We start from the raw sequence: 19,099 nt of genomic DNA, 5'->3' as shown, positions 1-19,099 counted from the left end.
TGTATTTTTGATCACAGTTTAAAAATGACTTCTTATATGATCATCAATTCTTAAGCAAAATTTCCCCCAAGTCTTTCCAACATGGTAACCATTATAAAATAGGGATTTTAAGTATGGATATCACTTATGTTAGCAACTAAAGCAAAAAATATTTAAGATTGAACATAATTTTTCAGGCGAGAGAGAAAAAATCCACTCTCTGTGTAACTTTTTTTTGGCAAGCTTCCCATATATACTAAGTTAGACACACCTGTACATACTATTCTGAAGGTTTTACAAGAATTTACTTTTTTAATTGAGCTTGCATTAATATTCATTGCTACTGATGGCATAAAGAGAATCTCCAATGACTTTACCCTTGATTTTGAAAAATCTTCCCCGTACATATTAAGGAGTGGAACGTAGAGAATTGGTTCTTTCAGCAATTCTTTAATTGTAAATTGCGATAGATTTTAGAAAATTAAGGAGACCCGTAGTTTTTCGTCTGTCGTCTACTTCTCGCGCAATTCGTTTCGATAAATCAACGACCCTTTCGGAGATAAGTTGATGACGTCACCCACTCATGCAGAGCACGTCGCAGCGGCTCTTTGGCCTCCTTGTGCTTGGCCTCGCTTGGTTCGTAGCTCTTTTTCGCTCGTGAGCGATTCGTTCACTCATTGAGCAGTTCTCTTTAGATAAGCAATAATTAGGTAAACAAAAACTCTAATGACGTTTCCAAGTAGGCTTCCGCGGAGATTATGATGAATTCTGCTGGTTTTTCCGGGTATTCTTCCGCGTTTATCCATTTGTAGGACGATATTTCGCCAACGTTCCAGTTGGCTTCCTCAGGTCCACTGAAGTGTTGATGCAGAAATTTGTTCATCTTATATACACCCCGTTTGCCTCGGGGTGTACACCCCTCGCCAGCGCGTGGAAAAGGGTCTTCAAAGATCCTGACCAATCAGGGCACACCTCGAGAAAAAAGGCGGCAAACGGGGTGTATATAAGATGAACAAATTTCTGCATCAACACTTCAGTGGACCTGAGGAAGCCAACTGGAACGTTGGCGAAATATCGTCCTACAAATGGATAAACGCGGAAGAATACCCGGAAAAACCAGCAGAATTCACTCTAATGACGTCACCAACTCATGAAAACTGGTCGACAAGTTTAGCGTTTTCCTATTTTGAATGTTGGAGATAAAGGCTGAGATGGGAAGGTTTTGTTTTCGTCTTTAATTAAATCTTTCCCTTCAAATGCTATAGCGGGATAAGATGGTAAAATATACCCTAGGCTGGATTCTTATTTGGGATTAAGCATTCGAAAGTAAATATTTAGGAACCCTTTTACCGAAATTTTTAGATGTCCAGGTGGTCCCACGATCCTCATATGGTAAAAAACGTGTTTTTTCGAAAAAAAAAATTCCTGAGTGTTCCTTGGATTAAAGAAATCTGAAAAAAATCATGAACATGTATTTTTATGTCCAAAAACCCTCTATTTTTTTCAGAATTTTAGGATCAAAATTGAGCTTAGGAAAAATATTTGAATTTTTTAAGTGAATTTTTATGTTATGTAAGTAATCTTTGGCAAACTTCTACATAATTATTTTTCGAGTAACTTAAACCGTTCTTTTGAATGGCCGTTTTAGATTTGCCATTTTCACTCCGAAATATCCTCGAAATTCGAAAAATAAAACAATTATTGGCGTTTTCCCCATTGTTTTTATCAGATAAACTCAACTGCATGTCAATTAATAAAGATTTTAAAAATATATTGTCGTTTTTTTTTTAAATAGTGGGATCAGGTTTGCCGTTTTCAGTCCAGAATATGATCAAAATGTGAAAAACCCTCTTTTTTTATATTTTTCCCTTTTTTTAGCGCATAACCTCAACTGCTTGTGGATGAAGAACGATTTTTCATCTTTTTTCCGTTTTTTTAATAGGAGGGTCAGGTTGGCAATTTTAAGACCCAAAAATACTCTAAAGGGCATAGCCGAATAAGAGGGTGAAAAGTCCCCCCCTCCGGGATTTTTCCCGTACTTGGGGTATGCGATTTGGGATCAAATAGGACAAACCTCCCCATATTTCCAGCCCGCTAGATGCCCACCAGGGCCGGCTAGATTGTAAATACGATTTTCACTCTTTTCTAAATATCTCGGTCAAGAAGGCATATTTTTTAATGCAATTTGCGGCATTTGAAACCTTATTTAATGGAGCAAAGTTCCAATTGTTTTCAAGAACTTTGAGCGGGACAAGGAGATATGGCGTCGATTTGAAAATTTCTAACGCATGTTTTCATAAAATATGTTTGAGAGGGCCAAAAAGAAAAAACCTTTTCTGGAGGTGTTTTTTTAATATTTTTCGGCTGCCGTATTGAAAAAATAACTTTTAGGTGGTGGAACATCGCGAAAAAATGCGATTAAAAATATGCGATTTTGGCCATTTAGCTCTATGCTATGGCCTTTACATAACACCCGTTTTTATTTATTATAGTATTCTACCGATTAAGGTGCCCACCATTGGGACAGAATCGTATGGATACTGGTGCCAAAAATGGCAAATCCCAAATAAGAGTGTACAATTAGAAAAAATAAATCTTTTTTTTGCTCTCCTGTAAAATTGCTATTTTTGAGATAGGTGTTGTTAGAACTTAACCATCGATAGAGGCAAGGGCGTACCCAGGATCAAAACTATGGGGGGGGGGGGGGGGCAGTTCGCGGTCGTTCAAGTTGTAACACACAAAAGTTATGATACCAAAATTTCAAGGAAATTATAACCGCGCCTTATTCGTTTTTTTAAGTATTTCCTCGAATAAATGTTTTTATTTCAATTACTTGTTTAAAACTACTATCACTTTTCTAGGATTTAAAGAATATTTGTTCAAAAATTTCGTTTTGATCTAAATTTACTATTCCTTGTAGGGGGAGCTGCCCCTTCTGCCCCCCGCTGGCTACGCCCATGTATATACTGTGAGAACACGATAATTGGAGAATTTGCACATGAGCGAAACTGAAAATCAGGCTGATTGCCATTACCTAGTTTGACTTGATTTTAAGGTTAACTAATTGAGCATAGGATAAATAAGATGTGAAATAAATGGTAAGGATTGATTTTAAGGAGTTGGCTTAAGATTGTAGTGTCATATTTCAGTAATAATAGCAATAATACACCTCCCCAACATTATTCCTCGTTATTATTCTCTCGTGGTTATATGTATTGCGTGGAGATGGTTTATTTACATCGACAACATTTCCAACGTGAAAAATCAGAGTCAGTAGTGCCTTCCCTGCAGTAGTGTTGAAGTGTCTCCGGTTTTCAATGATCTACCAGCGAAGTAATACCTTCGAATTCCATGTTTAAAATTCGGCCAAATTGCGCAAAAAGTCATCAGATAGATCATATTTTCATAAAAATTCTTGCGTTGTTTCCCTATGAACGTACATTTTCAAAATTGCCGTCTCGTATTTGCATATCGCTTTCGCATAGCTATTTCATTGCTACCTGCAGCGAGAAATGGGGAAAAAAAGTGTTTAGGCTTTTGAAGTTTGGAAGGAAATTTCTTAGCTTTTCTACAAAAACACACACTTTATTGCCGACTAGTTTCGGTACACTGTACCATTTTCAAGACTATTGAAAATGGTACAGTGTAACCGAAACTAGTCGGCAATAAAGTGTGTGTTTTTGTAGAAAAGCTAAGAAATTTCCTTCCAAACATTAAATATGGAATTCTACAAAGTAAAGGCCTCAACAATTCAGTGCATTTAGGCTTTTGCTTTTTGCGTAAAATCTGTGGAAGTTAGGAAATGTTTCCCTACGAAGAATATAAAATTTCAAGATGTACGTAGTGCATGATAAAAACACAAATGGTTATTTCTACACTATTTAATTTAACACTCAACGATAGAAAAACAAAATGACACAAAGTGTCGAAACCATAGTCGTTCGTTGAGTGCTAAATTAAATAGTGTGGAAATTACCATTTGTGTCTTTATCATGGATATAGCAATATTCCACTAAATGAAGCCTGAAGACATTATATATATGTACGTAGTGACATGTGAAGAGATACGAGATTTGTTAATTAATTTACAAAGCTTTTCTGGTATCTTTTATACGACAATCTGGGTTAATTCTCGGCGATATAACGAACGATTTCTCTCGGATTTTGATGTAAACATTTACTTAAATGTAGATCTGAAATTTTTTCGAGCGAAACACCGCAAGATGTTTTACAAAAAAATACTCGATCCGAAGACAGTGAATTTTTCACGTTTTCATTGAAAAAAAAATGCTGGAATCAAATAACCTATTAGGTATTCGTATCAATCTCTTCATTGAAGTAGAAAAACTTTTACGCTTTTTGTAAAGCTTAGTCACCATTAATTTGAGTCAACATTGAGAATTAACTTGAATCGATTTCATGCCATTTTATTATATTCTCTTACTTGGATACTAAACCCCCAAGTTTTTTTTGGTAGGGTTAGCCCAGACTTCGGCGAAGCGCTGACTCACATTATGCAGCTGTGCTGTGTGGGGGATGAGGCACTCTGTATCCCTTGAGACCTTCGTTGATTGTGGTGAGCAGGAGATTTTTTTCTCCGCAAAGTCCGCGGAAGTCATCCATGCCAATGGTCCAGATCGACGCTCCGGCGTATCCTTTCTCACGAATGTGTTTCATCTTCTCCTCAATATCAACCTTATCATCGAACCCGACCCATTGATTTCCTGAAATGTATGAAAGTAAAGTAAAACATCGAAATAATTAGGTAACTCAAGAGATGGGTATATTTGGAGAGGTTACTAAAATTAATGTGAAGATTAAATAGATCAATTAGGATTTTCAAGGAAAATAGTAATAAGGGAACATTATTCACTATCGATTACAGATTAATAAAAAAAGGAAAAAAAAATGTTGGGTACGAGCGGGATGCGCCCGCTCCCAGCGGGCTTCCCCCGCTCTTTTCAATGCAGGTCCACAGAGGGATAGGCGCGTTTCTAATTTTACAATGTAGAAAAAAAAGGCCGGGTCTTATGTACAAATTTAAATGGAATGTTCATGTACAAATTGAGGTCAGAGGACCTCTTTAAACACAACATTGGAAGTAATTACACTATCCTCTGTTAATACTTGTTTAGCGTTTTCTTTAATGTTTACAAAAATATTTTGAAAGGATCTTACCCTACAGAATGCTACATAAAGTTGGCCATGAGAGAATACAGGGTCAGGCAGGAATAAGCCAGCTCTTTGCAAAGTCTGACCCTGAGCCTTGTTAATAGTCATTGCATAGGAAACCTTAATGCTACATAAAGTTGGCCATGAGAGAATACAGGGTCAGGCAGGAATAAGCCAGCTCTTTGCAAAGTCTGACCCTGAGCCTTGTTAATAGTCATTGCATAGGAAACCTTAATGCTACATAAAGTTGGCCATGAGAGAATACAGGGTCAGGCAGGAATAAGCCAGCTCTTTGCAAAGTCTGACCCTGAGCCTTGTTAATAGTCATTGCATAGGAAACCTTAATGCTACATAAAGTTGGCCATGAGAGAATACAGGGTCAGGCAGGAATAAGCCAGCTCTTTGCAAAGTCTGACCCTGAGCCTTGTTAATAGTCATTGCATAGGAAACCTTAATGGGAAATTGCCTGCGAGTCAAATTAGAAGGCATGGTGGGATCCGACGGCGTTAACTGTATTCTTGTGATGATGACAATCTTGCCGGAATCGATTATTTTTTTTTAATCGATAACTTTATTTTTAATTTTAAAAAACCAATTTTAGGAAACAATAGCAATATTTAGGAAGTAAGATATCCCGTCGCATGTTCTCTGATAAATTCTGTGCATATTGGTACCTCATTTGTAGAGTTTGGTTGCGTATAAGTTGAGAAAAAGGTATCTATACAGTAGAAATAATATAGAATATGAGCGGTCCCTCATTCTGAGGGTGTCTACCGGTAGAGCAGGTGTTGTGATTCTCCGCCGCAGTAGCGGTCAAAAGGGGCCAACGAGGGCAAATGGGGCCCAAAACATAAAAAGCTGTGTTTTCCGGCGAGCACTTGGCAGTTTTGTTTTTGGTGTTAGTCTCGTCGAGTGTTCGACGCTTTAAGAGCTGCTCCTGAGTGACGGACCCACGGCAACTACCTCAAGACAACCGCCACCTCCGCTGCAAAGGTAACCAAACTCCCAACCTTCCCTTATATCTTGAGTCTGGTCGCTCACCGTTGTTTTTTCTTGTGAGTAATTTATATTTGTTTTTCAATCGGGGGTAGGAGATGGTGAGATTGATTGACAAAATTGATAGACCTTCCGCCCTTGGAAGAAATGGTTAGCTCTGAATTCGGGGATCGAAATTCGGCGGTTGGCGCAACGATTATTCCCCACCGAACGTTTGTCTAGGAATAGGCAGCCTCGACAACATCGTGTAACGGCCGGCAAAGAGGAGACCACACGGCAGAGCCACATTCTACACACCAGTGGCGCAGCGAGGGGGAGTTTTGGAGGATAAACCCCCTCAAGAGCTCAGACATTTTTTTAAGTTTAATCCATTTTACTTAATTGGATTGATATTACTAATAGAATAGTATAAGAAATAGTATAAGGATTAATAAAATATCCATCAGAAAGCCATAAAACTGACTATTTTGAACCATTTATCTTAAAATTCCGCAATTTATTAATATCGCACATAAAGCTTATCCTGGTGGGTATTCCATAGCCCCACACACCCCGGTATTAGATGCACCTTAACCACCCCCCCCCCAGCCTTAATTCCTAGCTGCGCCCCTGATGCACGAAGTAGTACGGGAAACGATTGGTCCATATGGATTTAAGAAGCCCCGAGGCTATCGCGGAAGGTTTCGCAACCGGCCATCAGAAATTAAATATAACCTATCACCGAAAAAAAAAACATTTCTATCGATGGGTTAGTTTCCACTGCTCTTTTAGATTCAAGTGCGTTAGGGTCGTTCATTTCGGAAGATTACTCCAGGTACTTTCAGGCCGATGGGTTTTTTTTCACAAACTAATTGGATTAATCCCCACGGGAATCGTGTAGGGAGTATGGCTTATTTCCGTGACTCGTTGATCGGCGGTCGCTTAGGATATCGTGAAGCGAGGGAAACATTATCTCGAGACCTTGATGCATGTGTCTTTATGACCAATATCACTTTAGTGTATGTTTAGTTTATATTCTGTTTTTAAGTTCATTTGTTGTTTGTTTTGTTTATTTGTGAGCATGTTTGTTTTTATTTTGATTTCTTTTATTTCTTTGTTTGAGACGATGCTATGGTGATAACAGATAAATAATGAATTGTTAAGGAGAGAGCCATCTTGAAATGGATGTAAAAATAGGATTGAGAATAAAACAGAGCGTCAAGTGATATTTACATTGAATTTAATCGCTGTGATACGTTAACCGGATGTACAGTCACTTTCAAAAGTAGGTCCCCACGGCCAGCGCGAGCAACTACGTTTTTCTCGGAGGTCGAACTTCGGGTATTGGCTATGCCTTCTGTGTCTTGAACGGGCCAGTTTGACTTACTCTCACCGTCCGCGCAAGTCTTCCCGAGGCATTCTTCACTATTCCTAAATTCTTCGCGTCTTCCCCGACTCCCAGTGCCACAACACAAGGCGAAGCATATGTTCTCAGTCATGGGATTCCCACCCTGATAGTATTCTGAGATGGATATTCCGAGTAGTCTGGCTTGCACTAAAAAATAACGAGACGTATCTGCGTCGCAACGCACATATGAGGAAGAAACGAAAATTGGAATTTACGTCTGAAAGAGAATTCAAAAAGTTTCCTACAAAATAACCTTCTAGATTATACCTTTAACACATTATTACCAACACCATCAATATATATTGCTCTATGTTTAAGTATTTCAAACACACTGTTTGGCGCATTCATTATTCCTAACCATTTTCTTAGGATACATATGTTTACCATGGTTTATACTACAGTTTTCTACGTGTCTCATCACGCGAGAAATCAAAAATATTAATGTGCGCTAAATTGTAATGTTTAATTCTGTATCATATTTATTCCAGTCGTTACTAACATATCCCATATGAACAAATATTTAAATAATGCTTTATATATTCGAGGTATCAGGAAGTAATTAACCGACATCTTTAATTTCATCGAAAGTTCGAATGTCTTAATAGTTACCATAAATATATTTTCTATAATGAAAATACCAACGGAAGCATTAATTACATGACTTGTGTGCCTATTTATTACCATTTTAAGGCACATTAATACTATATGTTTTATCTTTGCCCCTTCATTGAGAGGTTAACCTAAGTCTTCCCCCCTTTTTCGTTTCTTTTTTTTCTGCTAAAACCAGTCGTAATTGGCGCCTGCTGATATCATGCAGGGCAATATCCTTCACATTATTATGTATAAGTGGTTTTACATCATAAATAGAACTTACACTCATGTAATGAATACCTTGAGTCAGTCTTACGTACGAACAAATACTGATCATATTCCTACTGACACTAAACTACGCATGCATAATATTCATTCGATAAAAATATACCGTGTTGGGTACCTAATGACTATTTCTGCATTATTAATACAAATAAAACTTATGAGCTGCCAAATATACTGCTTGGGATGTAGCGTTTGACGGTGTGGAAACTTAGGCGACGACAAAAGAGGGACAAGAAAAGAATGAAGGCATCCGAGATGTGAGTATAAAAAAGAAAGGAAAAGGTGAGAAGGATGGAGAGGAAAAAAAGAAGAAGTGTTATCCATGGTCGAGAGATTTTTGGTAAGGGGGGAGGGGAAGGATGAAAGTAAGGATATGGTTAGAATGAAAGGGCCTAATGCGAATGGGCGTCACTTTTAATTAAAGGGGTAAGTTCAAGTTGGGAGGGGCGCAGGCAGGGTGATTCGTAAAATGTTCAATTCAAAAGGGCAGGTAAATGATGTTTTTCTATGACCACTATAACTGGTTGACTCACCATCATAACTCCACGCACATATTGCTTGTACTGTTTTTCTTAAAAAATTGAACAATATTAATGTAAGAGTATTTCCCATAAACAAAAGGACAACACTTCCTACGACGCATTATGGTCTAACAGCCTGCCATTTCACTTGATGCCAATAAACATCTCGCTGCTTCTTTTAGTGAAAATTTATATTTATCTTAAAAGCAATTCAATAAAATTTAAAGACAATCCAATTGCTTATTCGAAAAAATAATGCAAAATTATCTTCTCCCATAAAAAATTGCCGTACCGGTAGTTTTGACCGGTAAAAATTTAAAAACTTCTTCTGATTTTCTATTCACAGTATGGGAATAAGTTGCGTTATTTAAAATGTAGGCACTACTTGTAGTCCGAATAACCTACTACTTGGGTGCTATTTAACTTGTAAACATTGAAAAAATATCTGAAAATCTTTAAGCGCCGGCATGAATGAACGCGATGACGGATGGTAACCGTGACGCAAATGACAATATTTACATAGGCGTATATATTTACGTATTTTTCACCAGGCGATGTGAAGAAAAAATATTGGAGTAACATGCTCGAAATGCTCCGAAAATTTATTTGCACAATATGTTTTGTATAAGTTTACCAAACTACATAGATGTCTCCTCTCTTCCTCGTGCGATGGGTTACTTGCCGGAAAAACCCATATATTCTTCTCCGCTTTCTTCGGTGGTGGAATTGTTTGGCTGTGTGGGGGGGGGGGGAGGTTCACGCGGCCTTCCTACCTCTGAAATCGTGCGTGGGGCTCTTGACGACGGTTAAAGTAGTCAAGTTGCACCATTTGTACAACCTGATCAAGTCGAATCGATCCCCAGTGGACAAGGAACGTGTAAGCAATACGCGAAGGTCGACTTCGGAGAATAACGGAGACGGCTGCGCCAGGTATGGGGACCGACTTTTGAAAGTGACTGTACATAGGGACATTCTAATGCGATTAAGGTCTTGCATTGGCTGTCAATGCGCGAAACCAGCACAAAACACTACGATCGGGCTCCATTCGTTTTAGGTTGCTACCGAGCCGAGGCGGAAAAGTATTTGATGGATTATATGGATCCATTTACGCGTACGCGATCAAAAGAATACTCCGATCCTTGCGGTCATTGACGCTTTTACGAAATTCTTTTTTATTGTTCCCAAGCGCAACATGAGGGCTGCCAATGTGTGTGGTGAAAATACTCAACACTCGTGTTTACGCAACAGCAGGTTTTCTCGAAACAATGCCCCGACTTTCACATCGAGGGAGGTAAAAGATCGATACATCCACAGCGTAAACGCTCAACAATCGCCCACCGAATCAAATCCGCTCATCTAGTACTATTAGGGCTATCTAGATGAGCGCATTTGATTCGGTGGGCGATTGTTGATCGTGTATGCAGTGGAGGTATTGAGATGTTCGTTTCGGTTGGGGCAAAAAACGCGTCACCACGAGTCCATATTATCCACAACCATTTCATGGCGAGCGGTTAAATAGCAACTTAAGAACATCACTCCCTATTGTTCACCATGGTGCAGTGGGCCGTTGGGAAGAGAACCTGGATGCCATATCCATTGCATTCAATTCATTGTCTTGCATGAGAGAGCGGAGTGCACTCCGGTGCAGGGGCGCAGCTAGGAATTAAGGGGTGTTTAGGTGCAACTAATACTGGTGTGTGTGCGTGGGGGTATAGTATACCCACCAGGATAATCGGTAAAAGCGAGATTAATAAATTGCGTAATTTTAAAGATAAATGGCTCAAAATTACGGGAGTTTTACGGCTTTATGAGGGATATTTCATTCATCCTTACACTATTCTATTCGTAATATCAATCAATCCAATTAAGTAAAATGGATTAAACTTAAAAATTTTCTGAGCCCTGGCGGGGGGGGGGGGCTTATCCCCCAAAACTCTCCCTCGCTGCGCCACTGCTCTGTTGGGTCTCTTTTTGTGGAGAGAATAGAATAACCTCTAGGCCATGCGCTGAAAAATCTATGAAAGGACATGATTAAGCATGAATGGGCAGAGTTTTAACTCACCGATCCAGTTTTCGACTTGTCAGTTTCTGAGCAATGACCATGGACTTTCATAGGCCTTAATTGTGAGTTTATTTTTTTGTACTGCGGCGAAACATCTATTTTAGATCAATGGCCACAGGTAAATGAATGATGAGAGAAATTGCTCAGTGAACCTCCCCCGACAAACATTTACATGTACAGGGTCTGTTCAGTAAGTATCGGGAATGGTTCCACAAACAAAAATTTATTGAAGTTATCATAATATTTAATTAATAGCCTTCATAATACATCCCTCCAGTATCGATACACTTATTGTTAGTTCGACGCGTCTGCCACTCGTCAAAATCCCCCTGGAAGTCGGCTTTCGGAGTACTGCTCAGAGCCTTTGTCGTCGCCGCTTGAACCGCCTCGATGGAGTCGAACCGATATCCTTTCAGCTCCCTTTTTATTCGTGGAAGCAAGAAAAATTCAGGTGGACCCAGGTCGGGGCTGTAGGGGGGAGGGGGGATGAGGCAACGTTACCACGCCGAATTTTGCTAGCTGATCGCACGTGCTTTACGCGATGTCGCACCAGCTTCGTGCACTTTCCTCATCGCAAGATCCTCTGTCACAATGGTGCGGACGGTTCCGAATGAAAGGCCGGTCTCCTCACTGATAAGGGCGATGGTTAAACGCCTGTCAGAGTCAAAAACGTTTTTCACTTTGTCCATCGGTTCGAGCGGTCGTCTGGCGTCCGACGAGGTGCTCGTCTTCGTCAAGCTCCCGGCAGTGGCGTAGCCATGAGGGGTGGGGGGGGGTCCGGACCCCCGCCCCCCGAAATATAAAAACACAATTATTTTTCTCCATAATAGGTAACAAAATATTGAAAAATCATGAATTTACAAAATATTTTTGCCCCCTCTCCCCCTTCCCCTATCCTGAATCCACCACTGCCATCCCCCCCCCCCGAACGAAATTCCTGGCTACGCCGCTGGCTCTCGGCCTTCCTTAACCCTTAACCGGTGACGTGCGCTCTGAGAGACCGTTGCGTATCTAAAATTATGAATATTTTCAAAATATCTATAATCCACGTGAGCGTCATAATTTTGTATAATAAGGACATAGCACTCTTAAAATTTAACGTTCTTATTATTTATTTCCGAAAATTTGAAAATGAATTTGAGTAACGGTCTGTGAGATTTCACGGCATTTAATTGAAAAAATCGATACACGTGATGGTGGTGGAAATAATTCAAACAGCTGTTAAAAACAATTCCTAGTGATTTTTCAATAATAATAATAACAATAATTAATAATTTGTAAGGAAGCATTTTTACTTTCATGACGTGTATAATTTAGTATTTAATTACGAAAAGTACGATAATAATAACAACTCAAGTGTTTTTTATCAGTTTTTTGATCCTCTTTCAAATAACAATTTTTACTGAAAAAGTTGGTTCGTATTGGGAATGCATAATATTAAATATAAGTTTTATAATAGTTGAGAAGTCAATGAAACATTAAACTAAGCAATAAAAATGACTTTGCAACGTTTTACGAATTTTTGTTTTTTTGCGGTCTCCCAGATCGCACGTCACTGGTAGTGTAGCAAGAATTGCACTTCACTGGTTAAGGGTTAAACATTTTGTGCCTCTCAAAAATTCTTGTGCGGCTTAAGGCATCATCCCCATAATCATGTTTTATGAGTTTAAGGGTCTCAGACGCGGATTTCCTGAGTTTAACGAAAAACTAGTGTTGCTCGACTGTGCGCTCCATGCTGGAATTACGACACCACAAACAATCACACGTCACAGCAATCAACCTGGTGTCTCAACACATGCCCGGAGGCGACTGAACTAAAGTGCGCCTGAGTGGTGGGAGACCCCTCTATCAAGCCGGCAAGACAGACCCCCATCCACCGCATTGTTGAGGCTACAGCGAACCCGTCCCGATGCTTATTGAACGGACCCTGTAAGAGGCACCATGGATCTGAGCCGTATTTTTTTTTGGTGTAAATATAAGAGAGAGAGGGAGGGAGGGAGACAGAACTCACCTTGGTAGGCGTATGAGCATTTTGCTCCTTGGATCTCTTTCTTTGGCCACGGTGATGTTTTGTTTTGCACCCTTGCGCAGATCTGTGGAAAGATATTGTAGCAACATCATTTGAGGCTTTAAAAACTCTATTAAAGGGCATGTTGTTGGACATGCAATTAATGATAACCTATGGCAGTGGTGGATTCAGGATAGAGGGAAGGGGGAGAGGGGGCAAAGTAATATCCGTGCAGTTGTGGGGGTCCGAACAAAATTACCATTCTATGTAGTGTAAATTGGATACCCAAGGGGGCCTATTAGCTCTCACCATCTCCTCTCTGGATCTGCCACTGGATTGTAACATTAATAAAGTGGCAACCTCCAAAGATTTCGATTTCATCTAGTGTTGGTTTCGACCGCATTGGGTTTATAGCCCTACCCAAAAATCCGCCACTGATCGCCGTATTAAGAAGCGTATCATAGGTGATATTTACAATTATATATTTTATAGCCTAATAAAAACCTTACTTTACTGTCGAAAAAAATCTGTGATCTTCATTTGAACGGTCCTTTCAGAAATATAAATTCTCTCCGTTGTGCAACTAATGCCTTGGAGCGAGTGTTGAAGCAGTGCAGCAGTGAAGCACTTTTGCAACCTAAGAACTGCAAAATTTTTGACGCTATACCCGAGCGTCGCAATATTTGTCGACGATATAAACGGGTTTTCGTACAACATAAAATGTTCAATTTTGGCTGGTCTGCATAAAATGTGACGTTGAACCCGAGTTGACGTCACAGCCGATGCCGTTATAACCAAGTTCCACTGTATATAAGGGATATAAGGTGAAACTCTTTAAGACTTTTTCACACTTGATAATGTTGTTTGTAACGACCAAACGCGTTGTGTAAGAACAAAACTAAGTGGAAACATTGCAATGTCTCATTTTAACAACATGTCAATATTGTTGGAGGCATGGTCATAGCGTGCAACACGCCTCAAAACCCCGAGCAAATTATTACTATCGCATGGCTGTGGTGGATACTTATGGAAAGATATTTTCACAGTTTATTTTTCAAATAACGAAAGGTACCGTTTAATTACACCATTAGATGAAAACTAAAATATGGCTTTACCATTATTAAATCTGTAATTTAAAGTTTAGAGTAGGTTTAGGTGAAGCAGTTTCGCTTTTGTATTTTTTTATGATTGCATGTTTACACCTAATTGTTACGGGCCATTTATGTTGTTGAGATTGAGGAGAAACGGATGCATTTGGATTTGAAAGTACAATTATCGGAAGAAAACGAAGCCTGTTAACCAAAATAAGTAAAATGTTTAAGTACAGCAGTCTTTTTATCGCTCATTGACATAAATTTTTACTTAGTTTTTCGAGGGTGATATTTTAAACAGTAAAATTTCTGAGTGGCAATTTCCATGCTATTCTTGTGAGATAGAGAAAATTGACATTAATGGGGTGATAAACACCACAAATATTGTTAACTAAAAAAACCATACTTATTCCGCCTTAATTCTTGTCAAGAAATACACTTTGAAAATTTCGTGGCTGTACCTCCATATGGATGGGATGTGCGTAAATGGGACATTTAATTAGTCTATCTGATAGATAATAATATGGCCAGGTGTAAGAGATTCTAGGATAAGCAGCTGAATGATTTCTTTTCTTCGGTGGCTACCTATTTAAACGCCTATCTTCCAATAAATTCGTGCAAAATCAAAGCGCATCACTCTTGTCTCAACCGTTCCATTTTGCCTTTGTGGTGACGTTATACTTGTGCTATAATACTCATGCGACTACATTGGCATTTTCGTGGCGTCATAACGTAGACTGAAGTCTGTATTAGCCAGTATCTCAAGTACAATAATTATATGCAAATGTTGAGTACTATATTCCAAATACAAGGATGCTAGCGTGAGTTTGGAACGAGCAATTCGTTACAAAGATGACACAATAGGGTGGTTTCCTATTATTTTTTATTGCCTAAATCGAAAGATTATTACTCCTGGAGTACGCATTCACGCTCTTAGATTTTCGAATGACGATATCTATTTTTCGCGATTAAATGAAAAGTGAAAAATTTCAAGCGCGCGAAAACGCGAGGGCTAAATATGAATGCTGGGAAAACTCCGTGTGACGTATTTCTGGTTCCAGCTGTCGTACTGTGAGGTGACCTTGGGGCGAGGCTTTGAGCGCTGATACGATGCAGGCTGCCAGCAGGTAGCTGAGTACTCTGCTAGCAGGTAGCGCTTGGCTTAAAATATGATTATTATTCCCCTATCAAACGAAGGAAACAATCCGAACTTAGGTATTTTTAATGTGTGATTATTAAGAGATGTTTCCCTGAGCTCTGTGCTTCATGCATGCATTTGTTATCTCAGACGATGTAAAACGCCTATCTACTCGTATAGAAACTAGGTCCTGTGACGTCACGTGGAGTGGCATCGCATGGGCGCCAATCTGACCTTTTTCAAATGGGGTTAAAATTGACCGTTGCCATTCGTCTAAACTGGGATTTCTAAAACCAAATAATTTGTATATTATAATTACACTAATGGTAGGTAAGGAATCGCAATCAATGCATTTCGTTTTCTTTGATGAAGGAAACTACCCTATGAGACTGGTTGAGAGCAGTGGCGTAGCCAGGAATTTCTTTCAGGGGGAGGGGCTAAAAAACCAGGGGGGGTCCGGGGAACATTTTTGAAAAACAGGGTGCTAAGAAGAGGGTTTTCTTTTACTAATTTTAACACTTCTCACAATCGAAAAAAATTCATTTTTCAAAGATATCTTTTGTAAATTCATGATATTTCAATGTTTTGTTTTCTTTTATGATGAAGAAAATTAATTGTGTTTTTTTTATATTTCCGGGGTTCGAACCCCCCGAATACAACCTCTCCCCTCCGCTTAGCGCCACTGGTCGAGAGGGTGAGAGGGAGACTGGTGATGCGCCTTCTTAAAGTGGCACTTGATTGGAGTAAGTGGTGGATGAATGGGCAGCAGGTGTTTACTAGGGTTCCTCTTTTTGCCACTTTTTTTAAGGAGCGAATCGTAATACCCGGCAAAAGTTGAGTACCCGGGTGGGTATTACAGATATAATTTTTTTTCAAAATCGGTTAATATCTTCTGTTCGCCATTTTGTGTTGAAATTTCGAAATTTTTAACAAAAAACGTTAAAAATGTAAATAATTTAAATTTTGTTTTAGCGAGCACAAATATTTTTCCAATGGTGTATAACATTGGTCTTTCCTTGATATTGCAGACGAAACACGACAGCTCTATTCCTTCTAATTATCGAGCAAATTACCTTTTATCGAGTCCTCGAAAGTAGTTTTATGGGTAGGCCACCCGCGACACACAGTCTCCTTTTACGCTATGCATGCGGTTAATCACGCGAAATAGAGATGTTTTTCAGTCAAAAACGTGTAAACCATGTCTGATGTTATCAAGGGTAGTCAATATAATGAGTTTATGCGCTTTTATGCCATCGCCGACTATATTGACCATATTTTTTCATGTAAGAAGATATCACTGAAGATGGAAATTATCATTCGGGATTCACTTTGACGGTTTTATGTCCCTCAAGGGTCAAATTCACCTCCCCTGCGGTCAGAAAAGGGATTTATTTTATTTTGATCTAGCAAATGTAGTGCTCCTCGCTCACCTATCCAGAGAAGTTAGCCACTGTTTACCTCATAGTAAGCGAGCACTCCTCCTTCTCGCGTGTATTCTCCTGGCTCCCCGGCGCCCACTGCCGTGTTGACGGCCGTGCATGGCTCTGGGTTTGTCGTGTCCGCTAGAACGCTAAAGGTGCGACCGTAAAATCCAATTCCCATCGAGAGTTTGGATGCAGGGCAGCCATTGCTTAGCCATAGTTCCATTCCTGCTTTCTGAAACGTCAAGAAAATTATCAAGCAACAATGAGTGAGGGCGCTGTGCTCGATATATTACGTAATGGTAGGTATTTCGGAGAAATGAGTATTTTGAAGAGAAGGAACGAGAGAGGATCGCAGGCATTAAGGCCGTTTTACACGGGGCACGGAATTGCGCTGGTTAGAACTACATTAATTTCTAAAATGGCGTGGAACTGTGCGAATGCATGAACGGAATTAGAGGAGGGGTTATTTTGCCATCTCACGTCCACGCATTCTCGCATGTGTTCTGGCAATTCACCGCTTTACACGACGGAATTTTGACTGCGCCTTCGTACATGCGTAGGATTGCGCAAGTACGTGCCCCGTGTAAAACGGCCTTTATAATTAATTCAACCATATCCGGATCATGAAATATTTGGCATATCGTGGAAAAAATGGTACTCATTATATCGCTTTCAGTTATTGTACATAAACTTTTTTCTCTCTAAGATAATCAAAATTTCAATTCTTACATTTTGGGCTTCATAGACATATATGAATGGAAAGAATTTAATTATGTAGTGTATCGACTAAAGGAAGAAATAAATAGTCACTAACGAATTGTTCTCGTGACAATGCTATTCAGATTAAAAAATTCTACATGTAATCGCTACCAAGATTTTTACGATTATTTTACGAGTGGTAATCGTTTTAAAAAGTTAAATTATCGCATCAAGATTTCATAAATAAAAGGATAAAGTATTTGCCGGATTTATAACCAAAGTTAAGATATTTTTAATACTTAAAATTAAATAAAAAGGTTTAACATCAAATCAGGGGCCTTATTCTGTAACTCCAAACCGATGTGGTGCGATTCTGTACGAACCCGATCGGTGCGGCACCGACGCGACGTGAGGACGGGAGATCGTCGGTAGCCGTACCGACACCAAAAAGGTGTCGGTACGGCCACCGACTAGTGGGTTTCATGAACCCACCCCGGTGCGCATTTTACGTTTTATTTTGTTTTTACCTCATCACCGAGTAAATAATGAGGTTTGCTGCAATGTTGTCTTTTTCTGCCCCTTCGAATACGCCTCTCTAATTCACTGTGTCATCATCTATATTGATTACCATTACAGAAATATAAGATATTGGTTAATAAACATGAGGTTTGAGGTTAAACATATAATGACTTTCTCTCATTTATGTTACCACTTTCACTCGCTTGTAATAGGATTTATTTCTCTCTATCATCATTTATTTGCTCCTTTGACATAAAAAATATATTTTTGATTAAATATGAGTTTTGCCGCAATTTTATCACTTTATCTCACTCTGAATAGGCGACTATTATTTCACTCAATCATCAATTGGCGTTTCTCTCGGCATAGAAATAAGATTTTTTTACTTCAGTATGAAATTTGCCACTACGGTATCAGTTTTTTTCATTTGTAACAAGCAACTATATTTCATTTTATCGTCAGCCATTGATTCCCTTGACGATAAAAGAAGATATTTTTTAATATTAAGTATGAGGTTTGCCGCAATATTATCATTTTCTCTCAGTTGGAATGCGCAACTTAAACATAAATATTTCACCCAATCACAATTTCTTTACTTCCCCGTCATTATACTTCTTATAATTACACCCAGCTCCATATTTTTATAACAATTTCCTAACTTGTTCCTCTAATATTACATTTACAATTGCTTTTGAATCCTACGTTCACGTTCCGTGGTATGTGATTTTCGTCTGCTACGGTGCCAATGGCATAACCTTCCGTTGATAACATTTAGACGGAACTTACTTAATGACAACTATATTACCAAATCATGAATAAATAGCAATATACGGAACCAATGTATAATAAAAGAAACTACGATCTCAAGGATAGTTTCAATAATTCATTCCAGCAACATTAATCTCCATCGCATACAAACTATATTGTGATGTTGTAATATTACTTCCTACGATTCTGTAGGACGGCATTGCTACCACACATTATATAAGCATGGTTAACAACTTATCCAATATCGATTATCTTAATCTAACAATAAGTCGTAATTTCCGCAAATAAAAAGAATTAAAACGACGACAACAAACTGTGTCAATGAGTCTTCACTTGTTTTTACCCTTCTTTCATTGGTGGTAACTCGTTAGGTGACTTCTAACTTCGGATATGTTCGGATTTTCCCTGTTTGGGAAGGAAGGGGAACCGTACCGACTGGTTTGAAACCGACGACCTTAC

General features: G+C 39.0%; 1 protein-coding gene across 1 annotated transcript in view; it reads right to left on the bottom strand.

The window, feature by feature from the left end:
* The window catches only part of LOC124164022 (endochitinase-like), a 47,527-nt gene that overhangs the window by 1,668 nt on the left and 26,760 nt on the right, over positions 1-19,099 (bottom strand). Inside the window, exons 7-9 of the mRNA XM_046541171.1 lie at positions 16,689-16,886; positions 13,005-13,086; positions 4,491-4,703 (exon numbers count right to left, since the gene is read on the bottom strand). Coding sequence (XP_046397127.1) covers positions 4,492-4,703; positions 13,005-13,086; positions 16,689-16,886 — 492 coding nt within the window. The 3' untranslated portion in view covers position 4,491. The remainder of the gene's footprint in view (positions 1-4,490; positions 4,704-13,004; positions 13,087-16,688; positions 16,887-19,099) is intronic.

Source organism: Ischnura elegans, chromosome 8, assembly GCF_921293095.1.
Source record: "Ischnura elegans chromosome 8, ioIscEleg1.1, whole genome shotgun sequence".
Classification (NCBI taxonomy): Eukaryota; Metazoa; Arthropoda; class Insecta; order Odonata; family Coenagrionidae; genus Ischnura; species Ischnura elegans.
The sequence above is the reverse complement of the archived record's forward strand: the minus strand, read 5'-3'. Positions and strand labels throughout refer to the sequence as shown.